Here is a 15,184-nt window from a genome sequence, read left to right on the forward strand (position 1 = left end):
AATATCTTCTCCCCACCTGCCAATAACTCCCTAAACACACATTTTTCATGGGGACTTTTTTTTTTAAGCTGAACTCTTTTGCCTTTTTTTTTTTTAAAGGATACATCACAATACAGATTTGCCCAGGTAACTTACAGGTGTGGTTGATGAGGCTGAGATGTCTCTGACCCTGAGATTTCTCCATTGGAAAAGTTAAGCTTGTCACAGCAGAATAACTATGGTTGACAACCCATGATTGAGTATCTCAAAATACTAGTAGAGAGGACTTTGAAGGCTTCCAGTACAAAAAAATGATAAATGCCTGAGGTGATCCTCCTGCCCTGATGTGATCATTACCATTTTACACATGTATTCAAATGTCACACTGTACCCCATAAATATGTACAACTTATGTGTCAATTGAGAATTAAAAAATGTTTTTAACAAATCAAGCTTGTAGAAAAGGTATCTATCTCATGGTTTGCTGTGAGAATCAGATAAAATAATGCAAACGTGCTTTCACAGTGCCTGGCTCAAAAACAAAACAAAACAAAACAAAAAACCAAAAAACCCAAAAACAAAAAAACACTAGCATTCTTCTTACTTCCTACTTTAAGACTGAACATAAAAATCATTTTAAAAATTGTTTGTAAAATCAAGTTGGATCTCTTGTTATGCTGCCAGAGAATCACTCTAAACTAAGTCAGGCGCCTCTCTTGATGCTTAAGGCTGTAGGCTGTTTAAATAGTTTACGAGCTCGGTTTATGCGTGTGCATAGAAAAGCTTTCTTTCCCTCTTTCTTTTTATTTCCACTTTAAGCGTCTGGCTCTCCTGATTCCATTGTCAAAGAGGCAGTTTTGGATGTGTTATTGCACAGTAGGGTGATTGTAGATAGCAATTATGTACTGGGTATTTAAAACGCTAGAAGATATTATTCTGAATGTTTTCATCATAAAGAACTAATAAATGAGATGAACGTTTAACATGATTTAAACCTTCCTCGATGTGTACATGTATCAAACATTAATATGTACAACTTTCATGTTTTTATAGATCAGAAAAAGCAATTTAAAATTTTTTTTTTAAACGAAAAGAGGCAGAGCCCATCAGAGAACTTGATCGCCTGCCAGGCCCGGTTTTTTCTCTTCTTGTCCTTTGTCAGGTCTTTGTTCCGCCCCTGGCTACACTCTCACAGAACCACTTAGTGGTGATTAAAAGGAGGGGACTGGGCGGCGGGGCGGGGCCTCGGGGCGCTGGGCGCTGGCAGCCGCGCGCCGCGCTCTCTCGGGTCCACCTCGCGGGCTACGCTGTCTTAAGTGGCAGCCGGGGGCGGCGGCACGCCCGGGAGCGGAGAGCCGGACAGCCGCACCGACGCCGCCCAGGACGTCAGCGGCGCGCGGCTGAGGCTTGGCACCGAGCCTAGCTGGGCAGCTGCGGACCACCGACAGACCCACGGACGGCGTCGGCGACCGAAGGACAGAGGGAGGCGCGCGCGACGGGAGGGGACAGACCTCCGCAGACCTGCGGCCTCCCGCCGACAGCGCCATGGACGGCTCCGACAACGCAACCCTGCTCTTCGCCCCGTCCTCTCTGCTGCCGGACAACTACACTCTGTCGCCTAATGCCAGCAGCCCGAGCCCCGGCACGGACTTCCCCTTCGCTCCCGCCTCAAGCCCCGGCCCCAGCCCCAGCCCCAGCCCCGGGCTCAGTCTGGGGCCAGGTCCGAGCGTTAGCTTCAGCCCCGGCCCTACCCCAAGCCCGGAGCCCACGACCGGCAGCTTCGCGGGCGGCGCGGAGAGCCAGGGCCCTTCCCCGTTTCCCCGGCCTTGGGTCCCCCACGAGCCCCCGTTCTGGGACACGCCGCTGAACCACGGGCTGAATGTGTTCGTGGGCGCCGCCCTGTGCATCACCATGCTGGGCCTGGGCTGCACCGTGGACGTGAACCACTTCGGGGCGCACGTCCGCCGGCCCGTGGGCGCGCTGCTGGCCGCGCTCTGCCAGTTCGGCTTCTTGCCGTTGCTGGCCTTTCTGCTGGCCCTCGTCTTCAAGCTGGACGAGGTGGCTGCCGTGGCGGTGCTTCTGTGTGGATGCTGTCCCGGCGGAAATCTCTCCAATCTCATGTCCCTGCTGGTTGACGGCGACATGAACCTCAGGTAGGGTTCTGCTCCTTAGGCATCTTTCTCATCCCAGGCGGCCGCGTTCACAGCCAAGGGTTCAAAACGATGGAGAGAGGAAGTGGAGGCGGCTGGAAACAGGCTTGGAGAAGGAAGGCAAAAAGGGAAGAAGATGTGGACCCCCGGGGTTTAGCAGTCGGGGTGGACGCGAAGCTGTTATGTGGCAATGGGGACGTTTTAGGGTCTAGACCTGGGATTTCACCTTCCACCTACAGCGCAGGCCCTTCAGCACTCTGACCACCCTCCCTAAATGTGGGGCTGCCAGCACAGGTCTTTAGCCACTGGAAGACAAAGAGAAGGGGGAAGTCTGAAGCTAGGACTCGCCGGAAATGTAAAAGCAAATTAGGGCTATTGGCCCAATAAAGAAAGTAATCTCATATACAGTGCAACCTAATTGAGTTTAATCCAACAAGTAGCATCCAGCTGCTTTACCATGGCTAATAGTGCAGGGTACTTGGGAGGGTTAAAAGGAAAAAAAATGCTCTTTGTCCTCAAAAGCATCCATATTCAACTGGCTTATAAAGCCCAGAGCAACAGTCCTGACTTTTTGTTGTGGTTTCTACCTCTTGTTCATGATTCCTTTGGGCTTAGACATGCTACATTCTTTTGGCACTATTCTCCCATGCAGTGGGTTCTATCCAGACCTCAACCTAGAGAACTTGCTGTCCTACTCTTTCCCCTCTACCCAACATGTAAGAAACTGCTCTGCTCTCTGTGTGTGTGTGTGTGTGTGTGTGTGTGTGTGTGTGTGTCTAAGCCAATTTTGACTTCTGTTCATTCCCTTTTCTGCAGCATCATCATGACCATCTCCTCTACACTTCTGGCCCTGGTCTTGATGCCCCTCTGCCTGTGGATCTATAGCAGGGCTTGGATCAACACTCCTCTGGTGCAGTTACTACCCCTAGGGGCGGTGACCCTCACTCTTTGCAGCACACTCATTCCTATTGGGCTGGGAGTCTTCATTCGCTACAAATATAACCGTGTGGCTGACTATATTGTGAAGGTAAGATCCCTCTTCCCTGCTGTACTCACCTGGAGAGTTCTTGGTCTTGATGGGTGACTGAAATGATAGGAAGCTTGGGAAAGAAGGGAAAGGAAGAAAAGGACTTGGTGGGATTTGCATGGATAAACTTTTAAAGAAAAGTTTATGCCCAAAGATTATCTCCACCTTTTGGAGTTCTTGGAATGATATAGCTCAAATTAAGACATAAAAAATAGTATACGAGATCTAGCAGTACTCATGGTGGGGGGAGTCAGGGGTGGGAGATGACAGTGTAATTAAATAGCAACATTTTCCACTAATCATACACTACTAAACTTCAAAACAGGTTAAATGAAATTACTTTAATATAATTTGTGCAGTATTTTTTAAAATTGCTATATTTTCAAAGTGGAACTTTAATTCTGAGAAACCCTGTTGTAGGCTGCTTTAAAATATTAAGTTAAAAATAAGTTGATGTGGGCTGAGGTTGTGGCTCAGTGGTAGAGTGCTTGCCTAGCACACATGAGGCACTGGGTTCAATCCTCAGTACCACATAAAAATCAATAAAATAAAGGTATTGTTTCCATGTACAACTTAAAATTTTTAAAAAGTTGACACAAGACTAAAATTGAAAAATTATATTGTGGCAATATAATACAATACGTAAAAATATTGGCCTTAAAGAACAAAATGAATTTGGGTCCTGGAAAATATAGACTATGTTGCCGTTACTAAATTTGGGTGTTTTTTGTCCCCATTGCATTATTTTATATGGTTTCTAAAGCTAGCGAAATGATTGGGGGATTGCTAGTATTTTGTGCAATATTGCCAATGATGCTTTATTTTTTAAAAACATGGTTTTATTCACAGCATTTCTGATCATTGGAGAAAAATTAAATATTTGTAAATTAAACTTTTTTTGAATACTCAAAAGTAGTAAAAAAACAAGTAAACCATGAATAGGATGTTCATTGTTGGAAGTTAGTAAGACAAAATGTATTATTACTATAAAATACGGAGACAAATTCCTTCAAATGAAAAGAGCCATTTCAGTGTTTCAATTATGTACATTTAAGAAGATGTAACCTTTTTTATTTTACTCATTGTTTTCTAATCTGATTATACAGTCCAACGTTTTATTAATATGAAAAATAGATGGTTCTTTTCTGTATATAAATCTATCCTTAAGTAAAAGAAATCCTTCTCCATAATAAACATGCATATGTGAATATAATACATATGTGTGAATTTGTGTATATATATTTATACATATTTGATATTACATATTCATAGGTGATCTAGAGATGCATTAAGAACTTATTAGGCTTAATCAGTACGCTAATGTTATCAATACAGTGGCATTTAGTATAAACTTTAGGAATTCTGCCCTGTGCAGTGTGGTGCATTCCTGAAATCTTGGCTATTCAGGAGGCTGAAGCAGGAGGATCACACAGTCAAGGCCAGCCTGGGCAAGTTTAGAGAAGCCCTGTCTCAAAATAAGGGACAAAAAAAGGGCTGGAGATGTAGACAGGGGAAAAGCACTCCTGCAAATAAAGAACAAAACAACAACAAAACTTTAGGAGTTCTAAGAGAAAGTACAAGCGAACCATTTATACATTAAAAACAGGAAAAATATATTTAAATAATCCAGTAAGATTGGCTGACTTCCCTATTTAATTAGCATACTATTAAGACATGGTTTATATACTTGTTACATGTTTGCAAACATTTTAAAATGAGCATGGGATCTCAATCTCAATGCTTACCCAATGATTTAAAATAGTTTAAGGGAATTTGGGGGCCAATATTTTCAAAACGAAGAATCAGATCTCCTGTCAATGCTCTTACTGTGACACACTTTGAAAACTAATACAAGTTTTGATTTGTGAAGTTTGGTTTCTGCTAATTGTACATGTGTAATATGCACACCTTGTACACTAGTTATTTCAGCCTTCTGTAGAATTTTAAGGTAGAATTTTTAAACAACCTAGATAGATTTTAAATAAAAATTTAAAGAACATAAAGTATATGGCAATCCCAAAATATCAAAAGGGCTTCCTTCTAGATATCCAGAGAGCAGAGGTTAACAGTTAGCTTCTCTCCCTAGATGGTTATTTCTGCCTCCATAAGAGAAAACAAATTAACTAGAGTCTGAAGGGTAACTAAAGGAGGAATTTTAGGTTTTTACCATACTATTTACACAGCCTGTTTCACTTGAATGAGTGAAATGTACAGTCAGAACATTCAGATGGCATGTTTTATACAGTCAGTAGTACTATATCTAAAACATATCTATTACAATAATTATAGGCATCTATAATAATTATAAAGATCATTAGACTTACAGATGGGATGTTTCTCATGAACAAATGAGAAGGGAGTTACAAAATTGCAAAGGATTCCTGGCATCTTATATTTACATTTTGTCTTACATGATCTAAGAGTTGATCGCAGTTTCAATATTGTTAATAATCCTCTGTGATATATTTTAAAGATTTAAAATATCACAAAGTGAATTTTTGTTGTGAATATTAATAGCCTTTTATCTCATGTGTGAATGAGAATTAATTTCATATGGGAAACATGGAGTAAACATCACTTGTCCACTATATACCCCTCGTCAGTGGTGGGGTATAAGCCTCAATGTTAACAAATGTCTTCAAGAGCCACATACATAAATGCACATTCAGAGCAGTTAGAAAGGACAACAAAACAAAGTTATGTGATAGAGGCTGGGGAGCAGGGACATTCCGCTGGGAGAAGAGTTAGCCTTCCCTGAAAACTGGTTTAAAAACTTCGGAAGCACTATTTTTGAGACAGAGTAGACTGGTGTTAGGTTGCTCCTGCAAGCCTGTCCAAAGCAATGACCAGAGGATACAGAAGTCAAATTGTCACTCAACATGACAGGCCTCCAAATAATTAGAGCTATCCAACATGGATCTGAGGCCTCCGGAAGAGGTGAGGTATCCATCTTCAGATCTTATTTTGTGGGGGAGGTGGGACTAGTTGCATGTCTTTTTCTAAGAACTTCTGGCCTGAATTCCTCTTCAAAAATCTTATTGCTGATTGTGTATCCGTTTTCTATTACTAGGTTTCCCTGTGGTCTCTGCTAGTGACTCTGGTGGTCCTTTTCATAATGACTGGCACTATGTTAGGACCCGAACTGCTGGCAAGTATCCCTGCAGCTGTTTACGTCATAGCCATTTTTATGCCTTTGGCCGGGTACGCCTCAGGCTATGGCTTAGCTACTCTCTTCCATCTTCCACCCAACTGCAAAAGGACTGTGTGTCTGGAAACAGGCAGTCAGAATGTGCAGCTCTGTACTGCCATTCTAAAGCTGGCCTTTCCACCACGCTTCATAGGAAGCATGTACATGTTTCCCTTGCTTTATGCCCTCTTCCAGTCTGCAGAAGCAGGGATTTTTGTTTTAATATATAAAATGTATGGAAGTGAAATATTGCACAAGCGAGATCCTCTAGATGAAGATGAGGACACAGATATTTCTTATAAGAAACTGAAAGAAGAGGAAATGGCAGACACCTCCTATGGCACAGTGAAAGCTGATAATATAATAATGATGGAACCTACCCAGACTTCTCTCTAAATGTGAAGATACACAGGAGCTTCAGTTTTGCTGAAATATTACTTCATATTTATGGCCTGTGGTGTAGTACATATGGTTTATATAAAGGATAACAATTGGTTCACACTACATGTAACAGTTTTAAAACATTGTAAAGCTGCATTGGTGTATTAACCAAGTGTTTTAGTAAATTACAAATCAGTGTTGTAATATAACTTGCACCTGGTCAGCTAAAGTGACATCTTATTTGGTTAAACGTGTTTTTTGGGTTTCACCGTTACCAATTTCTATACTGCTTCACAGAAAACAAGGTTTGTAAATGTAGAATTTTGGTGCACTATTTTACATGAGTAAAAAACAAGCTATCTGTAAAGTATAATTAAGTTTAATGTAACTAAGACAAAAAAGTGTTTTGCTCAACTTATAAATACCTGACAATGTTGAATTTTGACCTGTACTCAGAAAAGTGCAAACCAGGTTAATGAAACAGTGAAATATAGTATTTTAATGTCAAACCAGTATCAACTCAGAGAAAACTACATTCATGTATTTGATTACTTGATCTGATATCTATTGGTAATGAAGCACCAACATTTTTATGCCAATAAGGCTTTTTCTTTCCAATTGGTCTTCTGCATTTATGTAAACATATTCCAGATCAATTTACCTTTGGAGGGATGGTTTTGTTAGTAGTTCTGCAAAACCTAACAAGTTTCCTATCTACCCTGGAGAAGAGCAAACTGGTACCTCCTGGTGACCATGGATGGGGGTGAGGGCACGTGCTCCAGGGGAGAAGACAATTAAACTAGATACAGATGTCCTAGAGTACTTCCTCGTACGTGCACCCAAAGGGCTCAGTGGGTAGATGTCTCCGGGAAGCTCTATGAAAATTAAACTGTAATCCGAGATAATAGACCCAAAGCAGTTTTCAAACCTGGGCATTTTGCTATCATAGAGGCACCGCTTGGCCTCGTCTCCCTGGGCGGCACCGTCACCTGAAATCATCAGGGTATGAGGACCACCTGGTTCAGCTAATCCCAGTGATAGTTTTCTCTTGTTGGAATTCTCGCCTTGGCGTGTTCACTTACAAATCAGCACTTTGATCGCAAAGAAAGCCCTCTTTCGGGATCATCCAAAGGTGTAGACCTCGGCGTGTGGAGCAAGTCGGGGAGGGGCCCCATCCCGCGGGAACGTGGGGACTGGACGCTGCGGCTGGAAGGGCAGGGAGGGCGGCGCAACGCCGCGAGAGGCTGGGGGCCTCTCCCACCTCCGCCCGGCCGCCCCGGCGAGCCGCCTATTTAGGGCGCGGCTGCAGGCGGGAGCAGCTGGGCCGCGTTTATGGCTGCCTTGGGGGATGAGGTGCTGGATGCTTACATGTACCCGGCGTGCGCCCCCTACTCGTACCCTTACCCGGCGGCTTCCAAGGGCAAGGGCGCGGCGGGCGGGGATGGCTGGCGGCTCCGCGGCGGAGGCTGCCCTCCCGTCGCCGCCGCCTCAACCTCTTTCGCGGCAGGGGCGGCCTCGTCGTCCTTTCCCGGCTACGGGCAGCTGACGGCCGCCGAGTATTTCGACAGCTACCAGCGGGCGCAGCTCATGGCCCTCCTGTCGCAGGTGAGCCAGAGCATGCGCCCGCGCAGAACCACCAGCCGCGACGTGGCGGTGCAGGTGAATCCGCGCTGCGACGCCTCGGTGCAGTGCTCGCTGGGGCGGCGCACGCTGCTGCGCAGGCCCCGGGACCCCGGCCCTGCGGCCAGCCCCGGCTCCGAGGGCCCGGCGGGCGGCGACCCATCTTCCCCTCAGCCTACCCGCCGGGTCCCGGAGCAGGGCAGCCCCCAGAGCGGCGCCTTGCGGCCCGTGCGCTTTCCGCGCACCGTCGCGGTGTACTCGCCGGTGGTCTCCCGCCGCCTCACCGCTTTCCTGGAGGGGGCTGAAGCCGCGGTGGGCGAGCAGAGCCCCGAGGCAACCGAGGAAGAGCGAGAGCCATCATCCGCGAAGCCCCAAGGCCGGGAGGAGGGAGAGGTGTCGGCGAGGAAGGCGTCCCAACGCCGGCGATCCGAGGACGACGACGACGACGAGGCCCAGGCCACGGCGGGGGCGTCCTGGGAGCAGCTGATCAACCGGCCCAGGCTGCCGCCGCGGGAAGCTGGTGACCGCAAGGCGGCCCCGCAGCCCTCGCCAAAGAGTCCGGAGCTGACCCCGGCGGCGGGGAAGGCTCAGGATGGCGGGGAGACCACCGCCGCGCGCGAGAGGTCGTCGCTGCAGAGCGCTGAGCCTGGCAAGGTGCGCCTACGCTTCCAGGTAAGGCCTGGGGGTGGGGGCGGGAAAGCGGGCTAGAGCCAAGGGGAGCCTGGTGGGCGGCGTGGGGCGTCTTTTCCTGGTACCTGGCCGGGGCTGCTCGGGACACGTGGAGATGCCACACTTTCTTAAGTACCAGGCCACATCATTGTGCATTTCGTAGCCTCTGAGATGTGTTCTCTCAACAGTAGGATCAAACAGAGTGGAGCCCGATTTATTCCGCGGTGACTGAAAGACACCGGCTCCACCAAGTTGGCCAGGGAGACGCCTTCTTGACATTCTTAACTCTGATCACATTTGCATTATAAACATCTGATGGTGGGCACGTTGTGCACTCTGCACCATGTTTCCGGATGACTGAAAATAGGCACATAAACTGCAGAAATCCGAAGGCAAACTTGCTGGCAAGATTCCCTAGCATCCTTCTATTTATCCACTACACGTGGCAAAACCCTTAACAGGCCACGACTGGGGTCCTAATCTCCTATCCCCTGATTCTTACCTCCATTTCCCAAACTAACAGTCTGCTGGAAACTGGAATTTCTAAAGTGCCTCTTGTAGGAACTTGCCTTGCTTTCATTTTTGTTTGGTACTGGGAATGGAACCCAGGGGCACTTTGCCACAGAACTAGGGTCCCCAGCCCTTTCAAATTTTTATTGAAACAAATCTTTGCTAAATTACTGAGACTGGCCTTGAACTTTCCATCCTCACACCTCAGCCTCCCGAATCACTGGAATTACAGGCTGCACCAAGTCTGGCTCTTGCTTGCCTAGCATGCTTAAGGTCATGGGTTCAAATCCCAGTACTGCAGTACCCCCCCCCCCCAAACACACACACACAAAAAAAACAAAACCAAACTCCACCCCATTATGAAATCTAGCTTTGCTGAGACCTCTTGCTGTCCCTTGTTAATGCCTGAGAGATCCTTAACCTGAGCCCTAAAGGGCTGGGCGCCTGGAAGGCATTTATAACCCAGGGTAAGTATAAAAGCAGGAGAGGGCAAGGGGCCCTAAGGAGTTCTTTAGCCTTGTCCACAGTCATCTCAGGACTGTAGATTTTAGGGGGTGAGCTACCTGGAGGAGGGAATCAAGTGGGTTGTAGGTGAAACTGCATTAAACACTCCAAAGTGCCTACTAGGTTTAAAGGCCTTTAAAACTTGGTCATAACTGGTTTCTCATTGGGAGGGGAGAAGGAAAGCTTAAGAATAGGACAATACAAAGTGAACTGTGTGCTTACAGAGGAATAGCACTGCTCTATGAAGGAAACAACTTCATCTGGGGTGAACGCTTTCTTATTTTCAATCTTTAACTTTCAAAAAAAATTTTTTTTTGTATTGAGGATTGAACCAAGGGTCATTTTAACACTGAACTACATACCCTGAGACAGTCTCATTAAGTTTGTTTAAGGCCTAAGTTGCTAAGGCTGGGCTCAAATTTTTAAAATTGCAGTCCTTCCTCGGCCTCCTTGAGTCTGTAGGGACTACAGGCGTGTGCCATTATGCCTGACTCAACTGTGTGTGTTCCAAGATCAGACTTTATAGAGGAAAAAGCCTACTTAATTGCAGGGGCTGGGGATGTGGCTCAAGTAGTAGCGCGCTGGCCTGGCATGCTCGAGGCACTGGGTTCGATCCTCAGCACTACGTAAAAATAAAGATATTGTGTCCACCTAAAACAACAATAAAAATGTATATATTATATATAATATACAAATTACATAATATATATAAAATTTATATATAATATATATTATATATAATATATATATAAAATTACAAGCTTCAGACAATTGACTTTTCCCTTGCCTGTTGGAAGAAAGATACCTTATTTGTTAAACAACCTTGTGAGCCAAACTAATCTGGTGTATAAGCTGTTTGGGGCCCATTCATTATTCGTTTGACTAAGCTGTTAGCTCACTTACTGTATTGTGGAGGCTTAGCCAAACCCCATTCTACTTTCCTCTGTGATCTGGAATAAAATTGCCAGTTTTTAGTACCAAATAGATCTTTCTCAGTTTCAGAAATAAGGTAATTCAGATGTCATGTTGGTTAAACTCTGATATTCTGTTTAGTTCTTAGAACAGAAATATGGCTATTATCATTGCAAGGACTGCAACATCCGATGGGAGAGTGCGTATGTGTGGTGTGTACAGGGCACCAACAAGGTAAGGGACATCATTGTAAGTGGCACCTTCTCCCGGAAGTGTTGAAAGGCTTTTCCTTCAAATTTATCCTCCATCTTATCACAGGTTTACTTCAAACAGTTTTGCAGAACTTGTCAGAAGTCTTACAACCCTTACCGAGTGGAAGATATCACCTGCCAAGTAAGTGTTTGCACTTTGTGTCTGAACTAGGTAGTGTTAGAGGCTTGTTAATATACCTTCTTGAATGTGTTTCCTAGTGAAACTAGGCTCCCAGTGATTTTAGGTTTTGCAGGGCCTGGGCTTTAGCTTTCTTCTGTCCTTGCAAAACAGTAATGGTAGACTCTTTTGAACCTGTTACCTTACTTGCAGTATGGAAGAATACTTGCCTTAAGTTCTACTCGGTAAGAGAAGGCAAACTGGAAAACAGAACAACTTTCTACTAGAGGTAGTAAATTACTGTTCTACCCAGATGCTAATTCTTAGTAAGCATATTCAAGCCAAGGTATTTAGTGTAAGCAGAGGAGTTCAGTTTGTCTTGCCTGAGAGTTTAAACAGGGAGAAACTTCATGATAACCAAATTCACTGTACCATGGCACCACTATGGTGTCCTAACCCCATCATTTGCTGAGGGGTATAGACTGGGACAAAACTAGAGAATTATCAGGGACCTTGCTTAGCATGGTCAGGAAGTATTTGAATGGACTAGAAAACTCAAGCCCTTGGCGAGTTTTCAGGACTTACCTATATGTGCTTCTCTCTGGTTTTTCAGAGTTGTAAGAAAACTAGATGTTCCTGCCCAATAAGACTTCGCCACGTGGACCCCAAACGCCCCCATCGTCAAGACTTGTGCGGGAGATGCAAAGGCAAACGCCTGTCCTGCGACAGCACTTTCAGCTTCAAATATATCATTTAGTGAATGAAAAAAGTTCTTCTGAATGTGTGCTAATGGAGTTGGCATGTGAGCTTTTCTCAGGCTCCTTTCTACCTCTCCCTCCTCAAAATACTTGATGAAAGGCAGTGTATTTTGATGCAGCCTTCAAAATAAAGGTATTGCAAAAACAGTTCAACAATTGCATAAAAATCTGTCTCAATAAAGTTGGCAAGCTTGTCTCTTGCTACCAGTTTGGGCTTGTCACCTTAACTTTGTAAAACGTGTGGATGGCATATAGTGGGGCAGGCAGTTAGGTCCCAGGCACTTACTGTGGAGGGCTTTGTAGACATGAGATCTGCTTTGGTGTGTGGGACTGAAGCTTTTAAGAAAGTTAATTGAACTTCAAAAGCAATGCCTTCTAACCATTAAAATAAGCATTCTTTAGGGCAAGAGGAGGTTGAGGAGACTGGGAGGTAGCTCAAAGTGAGAACAATGGTGTGTGTGTGGCGGGGTGGGAGCTAAGTAATGAATTCAGCAGGTGGCCTTCAGGTGGTAACAAGCTTTTTAAGAAAGCAGTCTTCCTAAAGACTGACTCAAGCATTAGTTGTTTTTGAATTTCCCCTAGTTAGAATGGGGATCTAAACACTTAACTGCACCTGATAGCTTTCTTAAAGGATCTGTACAAGAACATGGAGGCCCACTGGCAGATCTCTCCTAGTTGTGCATGGCACTGAGCTTAGAGCTAGAGGTTCCTCTAATGAAACTGAAGCTGGAGCTGTTGGCCTAGTGATTACAGAAACTTCACAATTGGAACTAGGTGCTTCATTATGTCTCCTTCCAATGTGCTAAACATCCTATTTACATTAACCCTTATTACCTGAGAAGGGTTGTGGAAGTCAAAGTCAATCTATTATCTTGGACACTGGTATATAACCAAAGGAATTAAAAGCCTAAGGTTAGTTTGAGGTCACCCTAGAACCCTTTTATCAAGGGGAAAGGCCCACCTGCATCCATCCATATAGATGCTTGAGTTGAGCTCTAGGCCTGTTCCTACTAAAGTACTACTTGATGAAGTTTCCATTGAGCCTCCTGGTTGGTGTTGATGGAATTTAAGCATGTATCACTGCTTCAGCCAGCCCTATGCTGAGTACTGAAAGCAAGCCAGATGGAGCATACATCCTCATGGAGTTTACCCTATGGGGGTAAATGTCCATTTTTAACAAATGCAAAAAGAAGGTTCTGACATATGATAAAGCTTCAGTTAAGTGCCTGTAATAGGGATCTGATGTAGGTGAGGGAAGGCTTGTATAAAGGATCAATGCTTCTGCTGAACTGAAGCAGAGTTGGTCAGAAGAGAAGATGCCTTTCATGCTAGGGCAGCATGTGCAAAGAAAACCAAAAAGAGGCCATAGTGGCAGAATATTCTAGGGGATGTGATAGTAAATACAATTATCAGGACCAGACTAGGAGGGCTTTTCAGGCTCTGTTCAAGAGGACTGTCCTTGTCTAATTATTAGGAGTAATCGAGTATAAAGTTTTTAAGATATAATAGGAATAGTGGGACCTGATACTTAAATCATGCCAGATGCACAGAAGATACATGTCAACAAGGAGACTTGAAGAAACCAGACAGTGATGGTGGGGTTGAGATGTGAATAAGAACCCTCTAGGTGTGGGTTAGGTGGTATGCTTTTATTTGTTCTGTTACTATTGATCTGGTTGGGGATAGGTACAGGGACAGGAAATTCACTTTGACTCCTATGCATACAAGAGGTATATATATAATAGGTGCTCAAAAACCCTTTGCTGAATGAAGGAGTAATCTACCTGCAACAAGTCCTAAGACACAAATTTGCTGGCTAATTAGAGGGGTAGTCAAGTCATTCTTTGTTTAATTCTGTCACTAATTTTCCTAACAGGGTAACAACCTTATTTTATAGTCAAAAGCAAGGTTGGTCTGTTTTACTTAGGGTTAACTGGCGTTTGCTTGCGGAATAAAATGACAAACTTCCATTGTGATGACAACACTTAGCAATGACAAGGCATTGCACACCAATAGCTTATGCACACCATCCCCAACTTACCAGATGTGAATAGGTTTTAATCCAGATCAACAGGTTAGAGGGAAATACTCCAGGAATGTTTATCTCTGGGTATTGAGAAAAGTGATTGCAGTTTTTGTTTTTCCTACATTTTTCTGGGGTAACCATGGATTACTTTGAAAATTATAAAAAAGTAAAAGTAGCTATTTTGATTCCAATACTTTATTTTCTTTCATTTAGGTTCTGCTGGTGTGGTATAGGAGCAATCATCATTCATAGACCTCGAGGGGATCTTACCTGGCTCTGTCTTTTCCAAGAAATCATGCAATGATTTCCTCAGTTCAGGGTAGGTTGTGGGTAGTAACCACAGCCTCTATTTTACATCACTGAAAGTAGAAAATATTTTCTAAATTGTGTAATAGTCCTTGGCTTTCTATCTTGAAAATAGCATGAAGAAACTGCCAGATCTCATTTTGCTGTTGTGTATAAACTGTTTAAAACTGATAAACTTAATCGACAAAGGGTTGTAGGTAGCAAAAACTGGGCTCTAAGTGGAATAAAGTAGGGAGAAAAAATTACATACTTGATATATTCTGTCAATAGATGCAACTCCAGGTTCTGAGAATGAGAAGGAAGCACAGGTTTGAGGAAAATCCAATTCAAAAAGATAATTGTAACGAATTTGTTTACATCGTGATTTCTGCAAATGTATTTGATTTTATTACATTATTACTAGATTAGTGACAGAAGTAAATTTGAAAAGCAAACTTTATCTGTTCCAAAGTTTTGATCTGGGCAGTTTACTTTTTTCCCTCTTTTTTAAAAAGGAAAATTACACTTGCGAATTATGCAGATAACATTTGGAAAGTTTTTTCAAAGTAATTTTCTTTTTTTTTTTTGAGAGAGGGGGGGAGAGAGAGAATTTTAATATTTATTTTTTAGTTATCGGCAGACACAACATCTTTGTTTGTATGTGGTGCTGAGGCTCGAACCAGGGCCGCACGCATGCCAGGCGAGCGCGCTACCGCTTGAGCCACATCCCCAGCCCCAAAGTAATTTTCAAAGTAAAAATGATGCACACTATCGTCATTCATGCTTTCTCAAAATACCACACAAACC

At 44.1% G+C, this 15,184-nt stretch overlaps 2 protein-coding genes across 2 annotated transcripts; both read left to right on the plus strand.

Moving 5' to 3' along the window:
• The first annotated feature begins 1,280 nt into the window (after window positions 1-1,280).
• Slc10a4 (solute carrier family 10 member 4) lies at window positions 1,281-6,933 on the plus strand. Its single transcript, XM_046443321.2, has 3 exons — window positions 1,281-2,132; window positions 2,946-3,156; window positions 6,227-6,933. Exons 1-3 carry the CDS (start codon window positions 1,525-1,527, stop codon window positions 6,737-6,739), a joined length of 1,332 nt encoding a protein of 443 aa, XP_046299277.1. The 5' UTR covers window positions 1,281-1,524; the 3' UTR covers window positions 6,740-6,933.
• A 1,123-nt stretch (window positions 6,934-8,056) lies between these two features.
• Window positions 8,057-12,231, plus strand: Zar1 (zygote arrest 1). The gene is made up of 4 exons (XM_046443433.2): window positions 8,057-9,016; window positions 11,081-11,173; window positions 11,258-11,332; window positions 11,922-12,231. The coding sequence occupies exons 1-4, from the start codon at window positions 8,057-8,059 to the stop codon at window positions 12,063-12,065; spliced, it is 1,272 nt and encodes a 423-aa protein (XP_046299389.1). The 3' UTR covers window positions 12,066-12,231.
• Window positions 12,232-15,184: the final 2,953 nt, after the last annotated feature.

The sequence above is a fragment of the Marmota monax genome, unplaced genomic scaffold (genome assembly GCF_021218885.2).
Source record: "Marmota monax isolate L192 unplaced genomic scaffold, Marmota_monax_Labrador192_F-V1.1 WCK01_AAM20220418_F8-fsc00025, whole genome shotgun sequence".
In the NCBI taxonomy this organism is placed as follows: Eukaryota; Metazoa; Chordata; class Mammalia; order Rodentia; family Sciuridae; genus Marmota; species Marmota monax.

Coding starts and splice junctions, on each gene's coding strand:
- Slc10a4 (XM_046443321.2), top strand. CDS start 1,525: ATGGACGGCTCCGACAACGCAACCCTGCTCTTCGCCCCGTCCTCTCTG. Junction 2,133..2,945: donor GACGGCGACATGAACCTCAG/GTAGGGTTCTGC, acceptor CCTTTTCTGCAG/CATCATCATGACCATCTCCT. Junction 3,157..6,226: donor TGGCTGACTATATTGTGAAG/GTAAGATCCCTC, acceptor TTCTATTACTAG/GTTTCCCTGTGGTCTCTGCT.
- Zar1 (XM_046443433.2), top strand. CDS start 8,057: ATGGCTGCCTTGGGGGATGAGGTGCTGGATGCTTACATGTACCCGGCG. Junction 9,017..11,080: donor AGGTGCGCCTACGCTTCCAG/GTAAGGCCTGGG, acceptor TATTCTGTTTAG/TTCTTAGAACAGAAATATGG. Junction 11,333..11,921: donor TGGAAGATATCACCTGCCAA/GTAAGTGTTTGC, acceptor CTGGTTTTTCAG/AGTTGTAAGAAAACTAGATG.